Source organism: Cyprinus carpio, chromosome A13 (assembly GCF_018340385.1).
Source record: "Cyprinus carpio isolate SPL01 chromosome A13, ASM1834038v1, whole genome shotgun sequence".
NCBI lineage: Eukaryota > Metazoa > Chordata > Actinopteri > Cypriniformes > Cyprinidae > Cyprinus > Cyprinus carpio.
In genome coordinates, this window is record NC_056584.1 from 27,932,868 (window position 1) to 27,957,867 (window position 25,000).

At 32.5% G+C, this 25,000-nt stretch overlaps 1 protein-coding gene across 1 annotated transcript in view; it reads right to left on the reverse strand.

Moving 5' to 3' along the window:
* LOC109070296 overlaps positions 1-25,000 on the reverse strand; it is a 110,761-nt gene that overhangs the window by 22,064 nt on the left and 63,697 nt on the right. The window contains 2 exon segments of the mRNA XM_042769619.1: positions 12,253-12,452; positions 12,805-12,978. Coding sequence (XP_042625553.1) covers positions 12,253-12,452; positions 12,805-12,978 — 374 coding nt within the window.

The window sequence follows — 25,000 nt, forward strand, 5'->3', positions numbered from 1 at the left end:
ATATATGATTGAATAAACACTGCTAATGCCGTTTATATGATTTCAAATAAACCTGCATACTACTGTTTAATACAGAATAAACAAACAAACAAATGCATAAATAAACACTGAATACATACTACATATAAAAAACAAAAAAAAAAAAAAAAAAAAATAAAAAAATATATACTGATTAAATAAACACTGCATACTACTGTTTATATACAGAATAAACAAACAAACAAATAAAAAAAAATGCATTTATATACTGATTAAATAAACACTGCATACTACTGTTTATATACAGAATAAACAAATAAATAAATAAATAAATGCATTTATATACTGATTAAATAAACACTGAATACTGTCGCTTATATCCCGAATAAACAAACAAACAAATAAATAAATGCATTTATATACTGATTAAATAAACACTGAATACTGTGCTTAACAAAAATAAAAATAAATGTATTTTCTGTTGTAGTGCTTTAAACATGCATTGTATTAGTCTTTTTTTTATTATTTATTGATAAAACCAATTAAACAGACGCATTACTGGTAATGAGAATTGGGTGTGGAAAATGTGCTCAGGTTGTCATGAAAAACAAAAATCCTAATAGCTTTAAAAACAGGCTCCATTTTTAAAATCAAATTATTATTTTACTGAAATGTGAGCAGGGCAAGTTTTGATGAGATTCTGTCTTCTGTGAGTCTGAATCCCATCACATCCGCAGTGTTTCTCGTCTCTTCAGGCGTCTGCAGAAGCACAAACTCTCGATTTGTCAAAGTAAAGCAGCAGCGGTTCCCAAAACACGCCGCTGTGTGTCATATTAATGTGTCTGAGGCTTTGGGAGCGTGGGGGAATTTTCCAGAGAGGCAGATGTGTAAATTAATTCATTTCTTTATCAAACCTGCTCTCTTTATAGAGCAACAGTAAGAGCGTGAAGCTGGGTCACTGTACAGTCTGTCTGTCTGACTATAAGTTAATGAGAATCACCCCAAAACATAATAAGAATAATAATAAAATTCAAGTATAACATCAACATTATTAAAAATAGCCTTTTTGTTTTAATAAATAGAATAGAAATGCACTGACATGATTTTTGTGTGATTTAATCAGCATAAAAAGGATTTGTATACATTTTTAAATGCATTTATTGCATTTATATACTGATTAAATAATGCATTTATATACTGAATACAATTTTTTTTTTTAAAATGGTGTTTTGTGAGATTGACAAGATTTAGTTTCATCTTATCAGTATCAAACAGGATACAAGATAAATAAATTGATATACTACATTTTTTATAAATAAATGCATTTATTATATTAAATACATGCATGTATATACTGATTAAATAAATACTGAATACTTAACTTCATATACTTAATAAATAAATAACATTTTTGTAAGATCACTTTTAATGCATATAAAAATGGATTTATATACTTAAAAAAAAAAATTATATATCGCATTTATATGCATATATATTGATTAAATAAATGCATTTTTATACTGAATGCATTTATATACTACTATATTTAAGTAAATAAATGCATTTATTTTATTAAATACATACACGAATATACTGATTAAAAAATACTGAATACAAGCTTTATATACTTTTTAGATTGTGACATTTAATGAGTATAAAATGGATTTTTTTTAAAAACTTTTATATACTGCATTTATAAACTACATTTATACATTGATGAAATAAATGCATTTTTATATTACATTTATATAAATTAATTTGTATACTTATCAAAATAAAGACTGAATACTGAATTTTATATTGATATGTGAATATATAATGAACGAATGAATACTATTTAAATGTAAAAAAAATAAAATAAAAAAAAAACATTGGTGCTTTTGTGGGATTCTTTTGGAATTCTTTGTTGGACAAAAAAAAAATGTCATTTCCGTGTCGTGTATAAAAGGTGTATATAAAAGGTTCTCAGAAATAATCAAATTTTTTGCTTAACCTATGTACTATTATTCTAAAAAATAAAGTTTAATGTCATACAAAAAATGTCATGCTCACTAAGCATCGGCCTGAGTAAAAGTGGTGTAGTCATTTAGGAGGTGAATATGCTGTGAAATTACATACAAAATGACAAAATTTGAAAGTATAACAACTGAACGTCTACGAAACTTCAATCAATAAAGCATTTTATTTTTAAAAAATGAAATTTTACATTTTGAACTAAAATGTTATTGCAACCACGTATCCTATGGATTCATGAAAATTTATATTTTTCAGTAAAAGAGAACTTGGATTGTGTGGAAAACACAAAAATAAATACATATCTAATTATTCACAAATCAACAGAATTTTCACCTTTGAAATATATTAATAATTATTTAAAAATGAATAATTAAAATGAAGTTAAAATAAAATTGAAATGTAATAAATATTATATATATATATATATATATATATGTTTAAATAAAAATAAAATTCTATAAAAATAGCTAACAAAATTTTAAATAAAAGATTAATTTAACGTAAAGACACTTTATGACTAAGTTTTTGAGCATACATTTACAAAATGTTTCACCCTTAAAATCAAAAGAAAATAGTAATAATTAAAGTTTTTTTATGAATGTAAAAAGTATTATTAAAATATATAAGCAAATAAGAAATGAATTAAAATAAAATTATAATAATAATCAAATACAAACAAACTTCAAACTATTAAGCCTTTTCTTTTATTTAACACTGTACTAAAGTTTTGTCCTAATTAATAATAATAATTAATCATCATCATCATCATCACAATAATAATAATAATAATAATGACAATAATAATAAACATTATTTTTATAGATGTAAAATAATGAGTAGATAAATTATATAAAATAAACATGTAGTATACAATATACATTTAATAAAAAAAGATACAAACATTTAAACAAAAAAACTATTTTAAGTCTATTTTAAGACCATTAAGCTTCTTCTTTTCTTTAACATTGTACTTTAGATTTTTCCTAATTAATAATAATAATAATAATAATAATTCATCATCACAATAATAACAATCACAATAATGACAATAACATTAAACATTATTTTTTATAAATGTAAAATGAGTAGATAAATCATAAATTTAATAAAATTTAATAGAAAAAAGATACAAACATTTAAATAAACAAACAAAAAAAGTCTATTTTTAAGACCATTGGGCTGTTTCTTTTCTTTAACATTGTACTTTAGATTTCCTCCCTGATTTTAATTATTCTGAATGATGATTCTCATTACTGTTATATGATGTTGTTTTTCTCCTTCAAAACAGCATAAATTAGAGGCTTCAGCAAAATCAGCAAACCGAGACGGCTTCTTAACAGGTTTTTCATGAGATTCGTCCTGAAACGACCCTCAAACAGCCGATGTGTTTTAATTAGTCGAGATCTTTCATCCAGAGAATTAAAAAAAAATTAATAAAAATAAAATAAAATAATAAAACAAAAAAATAAACAAAGGACTCTTTATGTAGGTCTGAACTGAACTGAAGCACAGCGACGGCTGGAAAACAGGAATTATTAACAAACAGCTGTCCGCAGTGATATACAGCTGATATGAGAGGCTTCCTCTCGGATTTAAAACAATAAACTTTATAAAAGCTTTCATTTCAGAACCATAATAATAAAGCAATGATCCGTTTAAAGAAAAAACACTTTTTAAATAATCCAGTCTGGTCATAATCTAGTTGAACTGTATATTCTGAATATTGTTGGCTCCATGACAAACTGCTTTTATTCCTCTTTTGTAAGTCTCTTTGGATAAAAATGTCTGCTAAATGCATAAATATAAATGTAATAAATCTGTACTTACTATTAGAGTAAGGTTTGTGGACGAAACTGCTAAGGCTATGTGTCTTGCTACATTTATGCAGAAAAATCTAAATAAAATGCACAATAAATAAAATAATAAAATAAAAGGAATCTTTAGGTAGTCAAACTACTAAAGTGACTCTAAATGTTGAATGGACATGCCAGAAAATATCTAAAAAATATATAATAATAATAATAATAATAATAATAATAATAATAATAATATTATATAACAAAATAAAACATTAAAAAAATAAAAAAATATAAAATAAAGGACACTTTTTAGGAAGTCAAACTTCTAATGACTTAAAGTGACCAAAAACATTGAACGCCATGACAAAAAAGTATCTATTGAATAGAATAGAATAGAATAGAATAGAATGGGAAGAAAAGAAAACAATAATAACAATAATAATAATAATAATAATAATAACAATAATAATAATAATAATAATAATAATAAAATAAGAATATTAAATAATATTAAAGAAAATATAAAATAAAATTAAATTAAAGGACTCCTTAGTAAGTCAAACTACTTATGACTTAAAGAAAATAAATTAAATTAAATTAAATATAAAATAATATGAAATAAAAATAAAAATTAATGACTCTTTAGGAAGTCAAAGTACTAATGGTTTACTCAAAGTAACCCAAAACGTTAAACTGACACGACAGAAAGTTTCTGATATTAAAGAACTTTGAAACACTGTAACATTCAGAACTCAAAACCTGCTACACTGCAAAGAAAAAAAAGAAAGAATTATATATATATATATATATATATATATATATATATATATATATATATATAAAAACTACTAAAGAATTACCCAAGCTGACTCTAAACATTAATCTGACAGGCCAGAAAGTGTTTCTCTGCAGTCTCTCCGTCCGTGTCAGAGGATCAGAGGTGCTTCAGAAGCAACACCCAGAGAACATTAATCCAGCACAAGCAACCTCTGAGAAGAAAACCTCACTAAGTGTGCTTAAAAGTCAGTCTCTCATTGGTTAATCTGCCTCTGGAGCTGAATGTTTCCTAATGGAACATGCAGTATGTTCAGCGGTGACTCATTCGTCTACAAAACTCTCAGCAACTGCTTTAAACAGGAGCCCACGGAGCTGCTTTCACTGTGAACAATGTTTGTCTTCACCGCTGACAGAAGCAGACGCATGAATGCTGCAGGGACGGGTAGTTAGTCCTGGTCAACGTGACACAGCGAGATAAACCTCCCGGAGGACTGAGGGTCGGGTCTGTCCTGCTGGAGCCAAACGCTGCCACACCACAGATAATGGTGCAGTAATGCAGCACTGCGTAATGTAATGCACCAATACATCTAACTAACATACTTCACTGCTTCTTGCTGCGCTTGAGCGCCTGGGAAGATCATTTTAGGCATTAAAATGAATAGCACATGAGTGTGTTTCTTCATGCTCACCCTCAGACCATCCAAGATCAGGATGAGTTTGTTTCTTCATCAGATTTGGAGAAATGCATCACTTGCTCTGCAGTGAATGGGTGCCGTCAGAATGAGAGTCCAAACAGCTGATAAAAACATCACAATAATCAGGAGATGCACTTTTTCGCTGGAGGAAGTGTTATTATGGATTATAGACTCAATGTATTTGAGTTAAAAACATCTTAATGCTGGATTTGTTTCAGCTTTTGTCTTCTCCAGATGTTCACTGATGGACTGGAGTGCTGTGGATTATTGTGATGTTTTTATCAGCTGTTTGGACTCTCATTCTGGCGGCACCCATTCACTGCAGAGCATCCATTGATGAGACACTGATGCAGTGCTACATTTCTACAAACCTGATGAAGAAACAAACTCCTCCTGATCCGGGATGGCCTGAGGTTGAGGATATTAATTAAAAAATTAAAAATACTCCTTTAAGCATTTCCCACCACAATCACATTTCACTTTCTCTCTAAACACCAAAGAAAACAACAAAAAGATAAGACCTCCATAAATGTCCCAGTTTCAGGTCCGCGACTTATGTGCAAAAAAGCTGTTTAAGAAAAGTCCTGGTGATAAACACAGTTTTTAGGCTTCACGTCTGTGGGCGAAGAAACCAAACAGTCTTTGTGTGACTGAGCTTACAAAGAAACACAGACCAAAATAAAGGTTCTGAGATATTTCAGGCAACACGCAGAAAAAAAAATAAATAGTTCATGACTCATCAAGCCACAACAAACAGCCTCGATCAACAAATAAACATATGAATACATACATAAAGCACAGATCTATCAGAACAGGAAGGCATTTTCTAACTACTCATGTCCTTATATTAATATCATAATCGCTTTAATTAATAGTAATACTATACTTCCAATCTTTATGTATAATGCATTATAAAAGTAATGCATTGTGTACATTCTAATGCATTGTACCCTTTATCAAATTCTTCAAATTATCATATTTGAAGGTTTGTCCGTCGTGTTTTAATGCATTATACTTTTTAAAAGTATCACAATGTATTATAATGTATTATAGCGGTTTACATTTATTCATGAGATCATATAGTGCATTATAAGGTGCATTACCAAGCATAAGTTATGCATTAAAAACATCATACATAAAGGCTTTAAGTAAAGTGTTACCAAAATGATACCATTAATGATATAATAATTTATAATGAATTATACCACTTCTATAAGTATATGGATACATACAGAACATTTACATTAAGTACTATATAGAAAATCTCAACTGCTTGATTATTATATTGTCAAAAAATGTAAACTGTGTGTAAACGTAAAGATTTTAATTTATATAAACTACATACCAAATGATGCACTTTTGATGTTTTTTTGTATTTTGCTTTATTTATAAATGCATGCATACACACTACAGAGTAAAATTTCAATTGCTTGATTGTTTAAATCATTGCAAATATTATTTAATTATTATTATGAAATATATAAGCCTTAACATCGTTATTTTCTGTAAAGCTGCTTTGATACGATGCACATTGTGAAAATCATCATCCAAATCATTTTGATTTGACACATGCACAGCAATCATACCATTTTATTTGAGTAAATAAACATATCTTCTTCTACAGCTTCCTTGAGGAAACATTGCATTAGGTTTTTATTGTTATGCAAAGACATAAGTCTTATATTTCCACAGGCCAGAGGAAATTTCACGTCTCCTAGGCTGGTCTAAGAACACTAAAGACTGCATGTCAAGTAATTCTGATAAAACACGAGCAGGAATCATTGGCTTCTGAAACAGGCTGTGTTCTCTGCCTGCTCAAATCACGCACATAACGAAATGAAGAAGGAGGGATGTGAAATCAATAGGCGTTCGCTATCAGCCTACCGCAGCAGGTGTCTGAACGGCATCAAGGTGAGCGACAGCTGAATGTGCATTAAATAACTTCACATCAGCTTCTCCTTCAAGACATCAGCAGAATCCAGACAAGCTGTTTTCCTCTCTCTCGTACTTGCCATCGGTCTCCGGTAGAGCAGGCGAACGAAAAAACAGCTTCACTACAACGGGCTGATGTTGTGACCTCTTTCAATTGTTTACCTTCCAAGCGTCCGAGCTTTATGTTGAGATCTGTGACAGCAGACATGCATCAATCTACAGTGACCTCAGAGCACTGATTTTACACGCTCAGCTACTACAGAAATATCCTGCACATCCTGATAAAAATATTAAGACTAATTCGCTGCAAATTAGTTTCTTGCTATTCTCTTCCTCAATTTATTAACTTTTTGTGTTTAGCCCGAAAGTTAGTTAAAGCTGCTTCAAATGCTGTGTTAAGGCCCATCGCGAGCATAAAAAGGAGGAATAAAACATATGTATCTGATGCTGCTTTACTTCTGGGTAAAAAAGTGATGCAGCATCGGGTGGCTAAGAGTGTATTTACAACTTGGTTTTAATGTTTAAAAAAAATGATTTAAATTACATTAATTCAATTTTTAATATTGTCAATTTAACTCTTTATTTTTCATGTTTCTAGATTCATTTTAATATGTAAAAAATATTAAAATGACATTATTTGTCATGCACTTTTTTAATATTTTTTATTTACAAATTTGTATTTCCGTGTTTCTAGATTCAGATATTAATTTTTAAAATTGTTCAAACGATATTATTTGTGCACATATAATTTTTTTTTTCATTTACAACTTTGTATTTTCATGTTTAAAGTCATATATTAATATTTAAAAAATACTTAAATGACATTTGTGCACATATAATTTTTAATATTTTTTTAACTTTGTATTTCCATGTTTCTAGATTAATTTTAATATGTAATAAATATTAAAATTACATTATTTGCACACTAATTTTTAATATTTTTATTTACAAATTTGTATTTTCATGTTTCTAGATTCAGATTTTAATATTTAAAATTGTTCAAACAATATTATTTGCACACACACACACACACACACACACACATATACATATACATATATATATATATTTTTTTTTTTTTTTTTTTTTTTATTTTACAACTTTATATTTTTCATGTTTATAGTCATATATTAATATTTAAAAAAATACTTGAATGACATTTTTTTTCTTTGTATTTTCATGTGTCTAGATTCATATTAATTTAATTTAATTATTTGTGCACTTTTTAATTACTGGGAAAATGCATTCATGACACCTTATAATTTTAGATTTAGTCTACAAAAATGTAATTTAATCAGCTTAACATATTTAATCAGATGATTAGTCTTTCTCTAGTTTGATTACTAAAGGCTTGTTTGGATTTTAAGAATGTGGGCTTAGAAAATTAATGATCTGATAATATGATCACATAATTTGAAAATAACCAAATATTAACAATATTTTCTCACTATGTATGTGTGATAATGGATCAGCTGTTTGTTTGTGGTATAAAAATATGATTTAAATGCAAGGCTGCACATTGCAAAAACTACTATTATAGAAACCAGATTTGGTTTGAATCAATTTATGCAGAAAGCACAAAAAGGTTTGCAATTACATTTTAGCCAGTTTTGTGGAGAATGACAAAACTACTGTTGACCTACACTAAGAATACATCTAGGAGAAGACCAATAGGTTCAGAAACTAAACTATGATATGAAACTGCCGGAATATTGTGAAAAAGCAAGAAAGCAATAAAGAAAGCATGCATGCAAGCAAGACAGAAAGCAGCTGATGTAAGATCAGGTCAGAAACAAACATGGTTGCACACATGGATTGTACGGGAAAAGCAGGTAAAGAACAGTAAATTACAGATCCTATAAATACATATATGATCTTATCACATCATAAGATAAGATGCACGTTTGATAGATACTGGAATCCCAGATCAGATCAGTGCAATTCAGCAGTGACTGGCTTTGATTTGCATCACTTCTGTGAAAAAGAGTGGAGAAAAAAAAACATTTAACAAGATTACAGTCGCTTTAAAGTGACAGCATTGACTGTGCTGTTTGAGAACAGATGCTGAAGAGCAGTGATCTACACTGGAACATCTGCAGCTCTAGAGCAGCTCTGATGAAACCGAGCAACAGGTTCACAAACCCAATCCCAGCAGCGCCAGTTTAGCACGGCACGCGCGTTCACGAAAGAGCTCGGGATGTAAATGCGCGTCGCAAACGCTTTGAAAGCCTCTTTTTCTCAGACACTGCGGACTGCGGGTGTGGTGACTGCATCAGCTCTCTCTCTCTCTCACACACACACACACACAAACCCTCACATGCACAGCTAAACGATAAACAAAACGCAACGTTTTCACCTCCTTTAACGCGTGAAGTTCAAAGCATCACGAGCGCATCCGCACTTTCATTCACTGTGGAAAACCACTCTGGACCCCATGCACGACCAGAATCGATCATATAACATCTCGGAATAACATTTAATCCATGCAGCTCTATTATGCGAGACACACTTTGATTTTTTGCACGCGCGTCTCGCGCATCATCGCTCTTGGTTTCCCTCGCGCATCCCGCACGACAATATATCATTCATCCGTGCACAACAGAAGCTTCACTTCATTTTTCGATGCATAAACCGCTGTGGGTGCACCGGACTGGACCTCCCATCTGGAGTCCCTACTCGTCGGCGAACATTCGGCGGCTGGGAGCTCGCGCGCCTCGGCGCCACTAGGGACGATCGTACATTTGCGCTTTCAGAATCCACACAATCACTCGCAGGCGGCGAAATCCCAACCACCCGAGCAGAGTGTCCGAGCAGGAGACCGATGGAGTCTGACCGCGCCGCTGCCGCTGCCTTGACTTGCGCGTAAGAAGCGCCGCGCTTCCCGCTTCACGCGGACCATGAAGAACTGAAGTGGGCGAACAAGGTGCCCCTCTCGCTATTACTCATTCCTGAGGCTTTCACCCGTACAGTAAACTTTATTCCAGGTTCGTCCTTGTGGAGTGAGTCAGGATCATATCAGCCTAACAAGAGTTACTGCCATTTCCAACGCGCAGCTCTGCAAATCCATGCGATGCGGCCCTTTACGGAAAAGTTTGTTGTAATAATGGCTTTCCGAGAGCCCTTCCCTTGCCGAATAAAATCCTGACGGATTTCTATTGGATTTCGACAAAAATCATAATTGGAAGCAATCCTAATGGATGAGTCAAGAATCCTTTAAGAAATCAAATTAATATCGAACTGGGATACGCGGAGGAACCTCTTTTATTCTCAGTTTGTTCGATTTCAGTTTATCCTGAGGGATCTTGTTTGACTCTTGGCAGCTCCTTTACTGAGGGAGTTACAGCTGTCTCCAAATCACCGTGGAAAGACCCCATGCAAGCGTAAAGGAGCAATAAAACATGCAGCTCTGAGAGAGGCGAGCTTTTTGGAATGCCTGCTGTCACATCTGTCTCAGAGCTTTGCGGTTGCCATGACAGCATTCAGTTAATATATATATATATATATATATATAGTATTAGAATATATATTATATAATATTAATAATTATATTATATATATATATATATACATACACCACCCACACACACCTATATATCCACAGTATAGATACATATTTGAATATTTGTGACATTTTTTTAAGATATCTATTTGTGCACTTTTTATATAAATAACTATTTTTCATGTTCTCAGATTAATATTTTGATATTTTAAAATTATCTAAATGGCATTATTTGTGCATTTTAATTTTTTAATTTCTTTTATGGACTTTGTATTTTAATCAAAGAAAAAGTCTTGACCAGGAGGTCGCATCACAGGTTTACCACGAGCGAGATGTGTGCTCCAGAGAGGGAGCAAGATGTCAAAACAAAAAGTGGATCCCATTGCTCGAAACAAAAAATAATCCACGTCCAGGACACTCACATAGCAGGCAAAATACTGGACACCCTGACCAGGCCTGTTTGGGCTGATACGCGTTGGTGTTTTTTTTTAACATGTACCCTGTCTTACAATGAAGCTTTTATTATATATTTTGGCCTGCTATGTGAGTGTCTTGGACGTGGATTATTTGTGTTTCATGCAAATGGGATCCACTTTTTAGTTTTAAGTATTTTTTATTTTCCCAATTCATGTTTATAATATTTAAAATTATATAATTACATTATTGTGGCACTTTTTTAGATTCATATTTTTTTTTTTTTTTTAGTTTACAGCTTTTTATTTTCATGTTTTTAGATTCATATTTAAAACAATCATTTAATGGACATTATTATGTTCACATTTCTAATATAATATATTCAACTTTTTTTTGTCCATTATGGCATTATCTGTGCATTTCATTGTGATATTTTATTTAGAACTTGTCTTTCTGTTCCTAGATTGCGTATTTTAAGACGTTTAAAACTTTCATTTTTAAAAATTAAAATTTATATTTATATTAAATGACATTACCCGTGCACTTAATTAATTAACTATTATTATGTAAGTTATTGAAAATTTCGAAACGACATTAATTGTAACACTTTAATTTTTTTTATATACTGTTATTTACTTTGTTTTCTTTTTTTGATGCTTCTAGATTCATATTTTAATTACATCATTTTGCGGCACTTTATTCTGCGAAATGTGAAAATTAAATATTAAATCAATTTCTCATGTAAACCGCTTCTGAGCCTGCTTTGCAGTGTAAAGGCTGCATTATATTATTCCTGGTTGGATTGCTTTGCTTCCATATTATGATAGATACTCCAATAAAAAAAAAGCACATATTTCTTGGAGATTTTTTGACTGAAGTGAATGCACCTGTTATTTAAAAAAAATGGCACGCATTGCAAAAAGCGCTATACACAAATAAACGTGCATTGAACTGAATTCGCTCTCGTCAATTGTCATTTATACCTCATTAACACGTGCGCCCATCCATACCTCACACCATTCGCCCTTGCAAACACTAATATTTACACTATAGCACCCCTGTTTGCATGCTCGCCGTGTTTCATTGGCTCTGCGCCTCCACAACAGCTCTAATCTGACTTTGACGAGCGGGAGACTCTTACCATGAGCACGGCGAGGGTTGTTGTGGTGCGCGCAGTGGATGGTCAGGTCGTGGTTGTGCGCGGAGGTTATGTGGCAGCCTTCCGCGCGCCAGCCGCCGTGTCCATCCAGCGGGTCAAAATCCCAGTATGCCGCGGTGGGGTCTACACCCAACGAGAAGTGCCGGAGAGCGACGGTAACAGGCTGCACGGGGCTCCCGGGGCTACACCCATCTGTACAGGAGAGCAACACATTGCGTCAAGGAACGACCGAGCAGAGAAAGGAGTCCTCAAGTTTGCCTCCATATAGAAGCTGATGCATGCAATCCGCACATGTGCATCGTCAGAATTTAACAATGAGCTTAAGACTGCGCACGCAAACAAGTCCCGCTAACACGCGTCACATTGCAACGGCGCATGCTTTTCTCTAAGGCATGTGACGTTATTGACCAAATATTCCATCGCAAACCACTTATTGTTTCGAAACACGCAGTGGGTTTTGGATTCCACGATGTGTAACTCGCATGGGAGAAACACGCAGCTGCTTCTTACCCCTAATTTTGGTGCTCAACTCACTGTGTCGAACGCTTCATTCTGCGCTTGGCCATCGTCCCGCAAGCTTTGACGAATTCCCCGTGCGAAATGAGTTTTCCATTGCTGAAGACGATCATACTGCAGCTTAACAGGGCGTTCTCCCAACCGGGGGCCAGCCCGCGGGAAATGTATGGAGGGCGAATGGCCACCGGTTCTCTGCAAACGTGGAAACGCATTTGAGACATGTGACATCAGATGCCAGTAACGTGTGTCATCTCCTGTAGTGCTTCGAGAGGGAAGTGGAACATTGGCTGGAGGAAGCAGGGGTTCTGCTTGTCTGTGGTCTGCCGCAGAGGTGGAAATGATTCCGAGCAGCACAGCTCACTAGAACATCAGCTTAAAGCAGCAGTCTGATGAAAACAGCACAGAACCAGAGGGGTTATCAGCATCAGCATCATCAGCCTGAGAAGAGCTTCACCTCTTTATCTGTTGGAATCGTGGGGAAGGTGTAACTTTCTTACATGCAGATGCCTAAGGGCTAAGAAAAAACATGCTATTTTCGTTTGCCTTATGAAAACCCATTTGAGATTAAAGCGATAAGCAGAATGTTGATGCGGAGGCAGTGTTTTTGCAAAGTGAATCGAGTGATTCATATCATAAGCACACTAAAAATTAAGCTGCGGTTCAGCTGAAAACCATTTCATGAATCCAAAAAATGGCCAGATCTCGGATAATTAATAAAATTATATATTATAGAGATAGTAAGAAATAGTAGAGATATCTAATATATATTTGAAATATTATCTATATATATATTATATAACCACTGGATAGTATCATTCATATTAATTGGTAACAAATAAAACGAAATAGTTAAAATAAACATATATAAATATTTTATAATTAAAATATCAACATCCTCAGAACATAATAATAATTATTAATACGAATAAATAATGCATTCCAGAAGTATCACCGGGATAGGACCAATTACAACTGTGTTTTTTTGTTTTTTTTAAAGAAAAAGAAACATTAACCTCTTGGATGTTCTCTTTAACCTTTTTGTTGCAATCCCATTTAAAATGATATATAATAAAAATATATAAATAACATAAAAATATATTAATAAAAATAGAAGATCAGTGCAGTTAGTAGCACTGGACAGGTACACCAAATATAACAATACTTTAATAATACTAAATAAAATAATACATTAACTAACTATATACCCCAATAATCCTGACTTGTATTATTTTTCAACTTTGTGCAATCCCATAAAAAATACATATATATATATAAACAATTATGTGAGAATATATATATATATGAAAATACATTCCACTTGTATCACTGTAGTAGATAAAAAAAACAAACAAAAACCAAACAAACATCTAATTGGATTATCTATATAATAAACACTAATACCTGAAGATTTTCCGCATTTGTTCAATCTCGCTGTTACCTTTAAAAATATTGATGTTGGAGGTTACAGGAGTGAAAACCCCCATCAAATCAGACAACATGATGAAGGAGACAAGCGAATTCAGCTTTTAGAGAAGTAAAACTGTGTTATTCAGCTCCTGTGCATCAGTGCTTTATTCAAGGACTCAAGAGGCAGCGGCTTCGAGTATAAGGTCGTGTGTAATGCTAGTGCCTGTTCTTAGAAAGCCTGCCGGTCAGCATTCGTCTGCTCCAGGAAGGGTGGTCAAGGCAGCGAGGAGTTTCATTCTCACAAACCAGGCGCGCTCTTTAGTCATGGCCATGTGATTTCCATACGTGACTCACAGCTGGATCTGAAGAGAGTCCTTTACCCAGAGTGCACTGCAGCATCCCAATTACTTCCAGCAGCTCGTCAAGCAGCAATGCAGATCTACACCACACACACATTCTCTGAATGAAGAATGACATTTATTTGAATTTGTCTCCGTAAGCCGTCTCTCTTTCCACCCTGACTGTAACTGCTGTATCTGAAAAAGCGTCTAGTCCTCAGTTCTTCTGGTCCGTGTGAAGAGGATCATTCAGCGGTTTATAAAGGCGACGTTCAGCACCAAGGACAGCAGCCAAACACACTTTCATCAAGGGAATGGTTCTGGTATTGTTAGAAAACAATATATAGCTTCATTCGAATGGGTTATTTGGCTCAAATAAATGTATTTTTATAACACACATTGTTTCGAAGCGTAGCCATTGTTTAGAAAGAATAGCTAACAAACACTTAATGATCAGTTCAAAGGAGACAATGAGAAAAGCTCCTTATGATGTTTAAGAAGATGAAGAAACCAAGATGCTTCTAATCCTATTTAACCCCATAAAGCCTGATATATGAAATAATAATCTTGCATTTTTGCATCAATCTACTTGCGGTAGATCGAGTGAAACAGGTTGAACAGCAAAGTTTGATCATTTAGAGCATTAGAAATGTGTGCCAAGCATTCGTTACAGTCACTGAGATATAACATAACCCATGTGATTCTGTCGCTATTATTCATTAGCACTTTTAACTATTGGTGTACATCCTAAACTGAAGTGCTGGAAGCAGCAGCAGTTTTTAAAAACACGAAGAAGCTCTTTGAGAATGGATAAAATCACGCATTGCAGCAGAGCCTGTAACAGAGAGAGCGTAACATCAAAATGAAAGAGACTAATTTACAAAGCTCTCCTCTCTTTTTTTTTGCACTTGGAGAATTCGTGTTGCATTACTCGGAGAAAGATAAGAAGAAAAAAACGTTGTCATGCCAACTGGCTGCTCTACCATTACGATGTTTGGACTAAAGAGGAGTTTTCACACAGAATATTAGAGCTTTACATTCTCTGACGAACATAAAACCAGTGTTTGTCTTTGCAAAACATCACCATCATACGGTGTTGTTTCTTTCCTGTCTTTGGATCTACTAAAAAGCATAAATGTAAATGTCTGTGGGAGTTTTACACATATTTTCTGGTCCAGAAGTGGAAACGGTGCATCTAGGTATTTAACAGAATGGTATGAAACAAATATCAACTATGGTACTCGAATATACAATGCAGTCTCTTCTGCTCACCCAGGCTGCATTTATTTGGTCAAAAATACAGTAAAAATTGCGAAATATTATTACAATATAAAATGGCTGTTTTCTATGTGAATCTCTGTTAAAGTGTAATGTATTTCTGTGATGTGCAGCTGTATTTTCAGCATCATTACTCCAGTCTTCAGTGTCACATGATCTTCAGAAATCATAATAATATGATGATTTGCTGAAAAAATATCAAAGCTCAGTTATTCATAATGTTTCTTATTATTATCATCAATGTTGAAAAGAGTTTTTGCTGCTTAATATTTTTGTAGAACCTTTTATTTTTTTCCCCCATGATTATTTGATGAATAGAAGATTTGAAAAAAATAAGACTTTTTTTTTTTTTAAATGATAAATGTCATTTTTTTTTTTATTAATTTATTTTTATTATTATGTACTTAAGTGCTCATTTATTATACATTTTTATTGGTGCTTAATTATTAATAATGTTTCTTATATTCAGTGTTAATAATAAGAAGAAGGATATAAAATGTGGCTTAAAATGTTTGTAGAAACAAAGGATATATATATTTTTTAAAGTTTATTTGAGGAATAGAATATTAAAAAGACCAGTAGCATTATAACTTTGCTGTCACTTTTGATCAATTTAATGCATCCTTGATGAATAAAAGTATTAATTTCTTTTCTTTTTTAACCCCAAACTTATGAATGGTAGTGTATTATGGTTTCCACAAAAATATTGTGCAGCACAACTGTGTTCAACATTGATAATAATCAGAAATGTTTCTCGAGCAGCGAATCATCATATTAGAATGATTTCTGAAGATCATGTGACACTGAAGACTGGAGTAATGATGCTGAAAATACAGCTGCACATCACAGAAATAAATTATGGTTTAACAGATATTCACATAGAAAACAGCCGTTTTATATTGTAATAATATTTCACAATTTTTACTGTATTTTTGATCTGCTCTTGGTGAGCAGAAGAGACTTCATATTTCATGTCCAAAAACAATTACTATCTTCTCCACAAAGCAGCTCCAAACACCCCAGGGTTTGTCTGTACTATGGTATTCACTTCATTTACAGTGTCAAAGGGAAGATTTAATCTCGCTTATCATTAGAGGACTAAAAAAAGGCCCCGGCATGAGAGATGGAGCCCATGAAGCCCCAGCGGTGGAGCAGGATGGATGAAGCTCTCGCTTTATTTAAAGAAGTCTTTTCCGTCATCAATTTCTCACAGATACCAGTGCTTTCATGTGCTTTTATGAATCATTCCCTCTGCTCTGAGCCGGACATGATGACGAGAGTCTCCAGAGAGCGCTTCTCCAGCGGCTGCTATCAAGAGCCACACTTGTGACGTTTAGTATGAATTATCTAGCAGGGGTGTCCACAGCTACTGAAATCCACTAGTTAGTGGCTTATCTGAATGTCTAGTTGGACTTAAAGAAGCCCTGGATAACTGCGCTGGTTTAAAGTCACTAAAAACACAGAATCAGCCCGTCACGATCCGTTTCGACGCGTCGTTTCTACACAACGCTTTGAATTTAATGGAGCTCAATTATTTATTGTGTTGTTGCAACTGCTTCACACATCTCTTTCACACGATCAGGAGCAGCCTCGTCACATCTCCAGCTGTGATCGGACCTGAAATGTGCTCACTGTTTTTCCCGAGCAGTCGATAGTTTGCCATGTCAAAAACCCTGATGAGTCTTGATGAGTTTGATCAGCAAACGAGCGAGTGATCAGCAGAAACTCATGGCTGTGCTACTATAACACAAATTAACATCTCCTAATGTCAACAAGAAATCAAAACCCACGACATTTACTTTGATTTATCAGTGCATGCTATTCTAAAAGACAAATGATTTAAAAAAACGCTATTTTAATGTTTCAGTTAAGCTTTGTTTGGAATTTTTTTTAAATTAAAATAATTTTTAAAAATTACATATTAAAAGGTCTATGCCAAAATATTTAAGAAATCATGCAAGAAATTAAAAGGAAAATAACAAATGTTTGTAATAATTAAGATTTTGTAATGTTTCTAAATGAAGTCTCTTCTGCTCACCAAAGCTGCATTTATTTGATCAAAAATACAGTAAAAATTGTAATATTGTGAATTTTTTAAAAATATTTTTCACTCACACACACACACACACACACAATTTCAAAATCAGCAGCACAACAGTTTTCAACATTGATAATAATCAGAAATGTTTCTTGAGCAGCAAATCATCATATTAGAATGATTTCTGAAGATCATGTGACACTGAAGACTGGAGTAATGATGCTGAAAATACATCTGCACATATTAAAAAAAAATTACACTTTAACAGAGATTCACACAGAAAACAGCTGTTTTAAATTCTAATAATATTTCACAATTTTTACTGTATTTTTGATCAAATAAATAAATCCTTGCTGGGCAGAAGACACTTTTACTAACATTTAAAAATCAGGATTATTCCGGTGTCTATGAGCTGTCAATAAATGTTTTTTTGTGAGTTTTTATAAGCTTGAAAAATTGTCCATTAATGTGCTGCGTATGCATATTTCCAAAATCAGACATTAAGACAGAGACGAGACTCATGATGGGAACAAATGCATTCATGGAGGACATAAACGCTGCTATTTGGTGTCTGAGAGCAGCTGAGGCCAATAAACACATTACTGAGACTGACACAACCGGACCGAACCGTAACGAAACACAAAAGCAGAGTCTGAACCATCAGCACGATCACAACATGAACAATCATCAGTGCTTTCCGAACATTATCTCTCATGGGTTTATCATCACAATCAAAATAAACAAACCAGCAGGTCTCTCCAGCTGAGAAAGTCTGTCACAGACGGCTGTCGTGATCTGAGGAGCTAAACTGTTCAGACAGTCTGTGCATCAGAGGAATGGCTTTTGAGTCGTGCATTCAGTCTGATTCAGATCTCAGACCTCTCATGCTAAATATCTGCCAAAGTAATATCTGCCAAAGTAATATCTGCCAAAGTCTAATCAAAGATAAAAAAAGCAAACTTACTGTCAAGTTTTTCCGGAGGCAAATGAGGAGTTTGTGTTCACTCATACACTAAATCTTATGTCGTGTTCTGGTCATTTTGACATGAAAATGCTAGTTAATGTCATTGCATTGGACTAAATCTTTCTGACTTTCCACACACAAGATGTACAACTTAGCCAAAAAGATTTTTTCAATCTAGCAGTTCTCAAAATTTTTTCCTCTAATGGTGAACAAACAAATTAATTAACTAATATTACTGTAAAGTGCCCTAAAAAGGTTATTTTCAGAAATGGCAAATGAGAGAAAGTCAGCTTTATGTTAATGTAAAATAATAAGTTTAAATAAAATGATTAAAAACTTTATCTAACAGTTCTCAAAATAAATAAAATAAAATAAAATAAAATAAAAAATAAAATGTCCCTCTAACGATAAAAGGTTATTTTCTCTTCAGAAATAACAAATGAGAAAAAGTCAGCTATATGTTAATTTTCGGTTAAATAATAATAATAATAAGGAAAACTTTATCTAGCATATCTAACAGTCAACCCCCTCCCTCCCCCTTCAAATAAAGGGATTTGTCCCTCTTATGCAAAATAAAATAAAATAAAATATTGTTAATACTACTACTACTAATAATAATAATAATACCAGAGAATGCTTGGAAGCCCCTACTTTAACTCATTAAATAATTGAAACAATTAAAATAACTTTTTTATTTTAATACAAGTCTCATTTTCATTGAATGTTATGTACTAAAATAACTAAAAATAAATAAATAAAAAATAATAATTATTAAAATATAATTATACATTATTAAAAACTACAAATAAGAAAAGAAAAGGATAAACACACAAAATTACTTCAACTTTGAAAACAGAAAAAAATAAAAAAAAAATAATAATAAATTGTTAACCAATATGAAACTCAACAAGACAAAAAAAAAGTGACTTGATTATACTTATATAATTTAAGACCAGAACTGAATGTAAGTTAGGTTTTTACATGATAAATAAAGATGCAACATGAATCAATTAATCAATGCATTACTGTAGTTTAACATACAGAATATCATCATACCGCTTTTGCTCTGACAGTATTCACAATATAATATCTCATACCGCAATACTTCATTTAATAAATGCTACTACTATTGCATTTGCTTGTAAGTAAAAGACATTCAGTGTCATCTGTGATTCAGAAACATGATGCAAGAGCAGAGCAAATTCAAAAACCTTTCATATGTTAGATCGCTTTTTAAATAAATCCCACCATCATCTGCCTCCTTTATCAGTGTGTTATGAAGTCAACAGCTAATCACGTCCTCATAAACGCTGCCTCAATCCCACAATCCTCCTCTCCTGTCTCTCTCAGTACAAACAAGGCCAGGATAAGTGCTGGCGACCCAGGGCTTGTAAAGCAGCCGCTGCCGATCGATTTCCCAGGAGAGAGTGTGTCTGATTGATACAAAGGAGCCGTACAAACGTTTCCATCCCTGCATTGACAGATTCATTATAGCTGCTTCCAGCTAATACATCATTCATGCTTCCAGCGCCGTCTCACGCAGACACAAGTGTCCAAACACACGGCTACACAAACACCGCATTCAGAGCCGCTTAAATAAAAGAGATTAGGGTTCACCGCACTAAGAAAACATACTGAAGGATGGAGTTTAAAACTATACTGAACTACAGTGTAGAGAGGGCTGCATTGGGATCGGGATCCCGCGGGACCCAACGCAAATCTCGTGGGGACGGGCGGTTTTCCCAGGAGTGGAAGGTCAAGAAAAGGTCAAAAAAAAATGTAGTGTTGCTCCCTCCGTTCTGCGATTTAGTGCATAACACACAGGTCTGCAGGACAAAACTAGCCCATGCCAGTCAAAAACAGCCCAAAGTACCATCAGAATATTCCAGGTTATGAGCAGGATATGCCTAAAATACATATTTTACAAACACTGTTATGTGCATTGATCATAAACACAGTTCAAAGGCTTTCTATGCATGGCCCTCCACAAAAATTAACATTTAGTGCAGTTTTATCATAGGTAGAATGAAAATATTTCAATAAAAGCATTTCAGTTAAATGTTATTTATGGAATGTCTTCAACCTGCTGATTATTGGAAATAATCGCATTATTGGTGCACATGTTATAGGTATTATTATGTTAAATAATAATAATAATAATAATAACAACAACAGCAACAACATTTGTCTAATATACCAGTTCTCAAATAAATAATAAAAAAATGGAATTTGCCTCTCTAATGCTAAATAAATAAATAATAAATACATAAATAAATAATAAATAACTAAATAAGAAAATAAATTTAAAAAAAAATAACGTGCATAGAAACAAACAAACAAACAAACAGTAATGGGGTACAAAAGTGTACGGCAATCATGAAACATGCCACTAAACTATTTTCAGAAAAGGAAAGTAAGCAACTAATTTTAAAATAAGACAAATATACTTATGAAATCACTGAGCTTCACCAACTTTAACTTTAACCTTCACCAACGTAAACCTTTACTATGACAACAATTCTGATTTCAGAAGTAATTCTACACTACAGCTTCAGAAACACTATAAACAATACGCAAACATCAAAATCCACTCAATAAATTCAAACACTATTATTAGATGCTTCATTAATTACTTGAGCTTTTTGTAAATCATTAACAACAATCACAAACACGTCTAGTTCTGAACCCAATCTCAGGATATTAAAGCAGCTCACATTCTTCCCTTCAGACACGGACCTCACCAAGTGCTTTTTCAGTTTGGCCTGAAATCCTCCAGTTTGCTCCCAGATGAATCACAATCAATCCACAAAGATGCATGAAAAACCATTTAGAAAAATACAGGGATTGAATTGTTTAAGAGAAGCTGAACTAAAGACCTCAAACAGGCCTCAAACAAACACCTGCTCTCTCCAGGCAGGTGTAACAAAATAAAAGTCCCTCAGGTCTCCCTCTTCCTGTTGTGCTTAGAAAAAAAAAAAAATATAATTATATATATATATAGATATATATATATATATATATATATATATATATATATATTATATATATATATATATATATATATATATATATATAATATAATTCATGAAATTGTCCTGTGTTGTGTCTGTTCTTATCATGCAGCATGAATTATCAACATAAACAATGTGGATAGAAATATTATATAATATACTGATGTGATCTAAATGGGACTTAATTTCAAAAATGACTGGTCATAGAAAGAAATAAAAATATAAATTAAATAAAATGGATAAAGTGCATAAAATCTATTGAACCAGGAACTGTTGACACACACACACACACACACACACACACAATCAGTCCACACACACACACACACACACACACACACACACACACACACACACACACACAAAGTCTTTTGAGTTCTCCAGTACAGCAGATCTGCTGAAACACTTTAAACTATCAATCAAGCCAATTAAAAGAAAGAAACACTGAGCAGATGGCTTCAGTCATGCACTGGGTAAAAATTTTAAAAATAATCTGTACTGTCATTCACCATATGCTCAAATCCTTATTTAACACAATATGTGTCTAGAGAGCTCTGAATGATCGCAAATCTGAAGATGCAACATATGAATTATAAAACAGCACAGCAGAAATACTGCGTCATTTCTCAGTTGTGTCTCTGCATTGCCTAAGTTCTCCTCCGTTAAAATGAATCAGTTTTACACATCTGTTTCTTGGCATCGTGTGCATTTTCTATAAATTCTCACAGAAGCAGTAAATGTCATATAAAAAGCTCAGCACATGAGTTTGTAGACCGATTATGGGTCATAACTAGAGCAATAACTGAATAGTGATGCTTTATTGTATAAGCAAAGATGATAAAAATATCAAATCTAGCATGAACTGTCTGATAAATATACTAATCTACTACAATGTATCAGAATCAGAATCAGAAACAAAAAAAACAACAAAAAACCATAGTTCAGAATCAGAATCAGAATCAGAATCAGAAAGAGCTTTATTGCCAAGTATGCTTGCGCATACAAGGAATTTGTTTTAGTGACATAAGCTTCCAGTACACAAAAGACAACAACACACAGTCAAAAAAAAAAAAAAAAGTAGTATTTCAGATTAAAATTCACTTACATTTGATAAAAAATACTTGGACAGCACAAAGACTGTGAATGAGATATAATATTAAAATTTCTTGGATGCTTTTTTAAATATAAATATGTGTAAAAGTCTCTAGACTAAGTTATGTAAGTGATAATGTTTCATGTGGTGAATAAAAATATTATTTTTAAAACTTTATTTTCGCGATCTCCGTGCATTCTACACACATGACCAGTCTAGAGACTTTTACACATATTTATATTTAAAAAAGCATCCAAGAAATGTAATATTATATCTCATTCACAGTCTTTGTGCTGTCCAAGTATTTTTATCAAATGTAAGTGAAATTAATTGAATTAATAATACAAATATATATAAATTAATTTAAATCAATTCATATTTGATATATTTTACATATTATTTATATTGTATATATTTTTATATATGTATTATTATTTTATATTATTTTATTAATATATTTATATATTAATAATAACACTTTTATATTTTCTGTTTGCATTTTAATTTTAAAGTTTTTGAAAATTAGAAATGTAATATATACATATACACATTTATATATACACTTTTTTTTTTAAAATATATACATATACACATTTATATATACACTTTTTTTTTTAAATAGGCAACTAGCTGAAATAAAAAAAATATATATTTGTTTTTATATTTAATTTATTTTATTATATATGAAGTAATAAAAATTAAATATTTTACTGTGGTTTAAGCAATTGTAATCAATAATGATTAGTATTTATACAGTACAAAGCAGTGTTTCTTATGCATGAAAGAAAATCATATTGTGTGCAAAATAAAATAGAAAAATTAAGTCGCTAGGCTGTTAATCCTTTGATAAATTATTCAGGATTCAATTTATTTTATTAAAAAATGCTACAAGGTAACAGATTTCCCTGCTGTGATTTGCCACACTGAACATTTTTGACGCAGCAGTTTTCCTCTTGCTGATAAAAGTCTAATCCAGCTAATATTTTTACAATAAGAATATTACAGTAAAAGACAGATGTTGTTTACAGAAATGAAACTGTTCCATTGTGATGCTGTAGTTTAATCAACAGATCTATGACTCGTTCATGAGCTCTGAGGAGCGTTTGGTCGTGGTCATGTCCTTCTGATGCCACTCCAGCTGACAGAACAACAATGATTAATGTAGATCATCAAATTAAAAAGCTAATGCATAAAAGATCTTCTGCTGGTTTCAGGAAAGGGCAGACTCACCTGGGGGTGAAGGAGCACTGAGCAACCCCAAAACATGTTATCTATCAACTTCAGCATCATATTCGACTGGACTCTACGATTGCTGATATTTAACACATCTGCATAAGAAAGTACTGCAGCTTAACACTGGATTTTAAAAGTATGTGATGGTTCAGCAATATTAAAGGAATATTGCAAACAAAAATCAGGATTATGTAATGAGAAATCTTAGAAACATTCAGGTACTTAAATCTTGCTTGATTTTGTTGAAATATTAAATGTTTTTACAGAGGGGAATTTTGGATTTCTCTTTTTATCACTCCAGGAATCAGAAAATACTGTCAACAGACAAAAAAAAAAAATGCATTTCCACCATTTGTTAGGAATAAAATGTTATATAAATCAGTATAAATGTTACTTGAACAAACCCCTCTATAAAAACCTTCAGAATATAGACAGATATAAAACTGCTAAGTTTGGTGTACAGAAGTGTTACTGAAGTGGAGAAAGAAACTCTTTAAAGATATGTATTGTAACTGAAATACAGACATACATATATACTGACTTAAAGTGCAATAATAAGTCAGTTGAATGATATATGAACAAACCCCTCTATAAAAACATTCAGAATATAGATAGGAATAAAACTGTAAAATTTGGTGTACATAAGTGTTACTGGAGTGGAGAAAAAAACTCATTTTGAGAAAACGGTCTATAAGATATGTATTGTAATTGAAATCTACAGATGCAAATATATAAAGTGTAAAAAAAATCAGGGGAATATTATATGAACAAATCCCTCTATAAAAACCTTCATAATATAGAGAGGAATAAAACTGTAAAATTTGTTGTATGTAAGTGTTCCTAAAGTGGAGG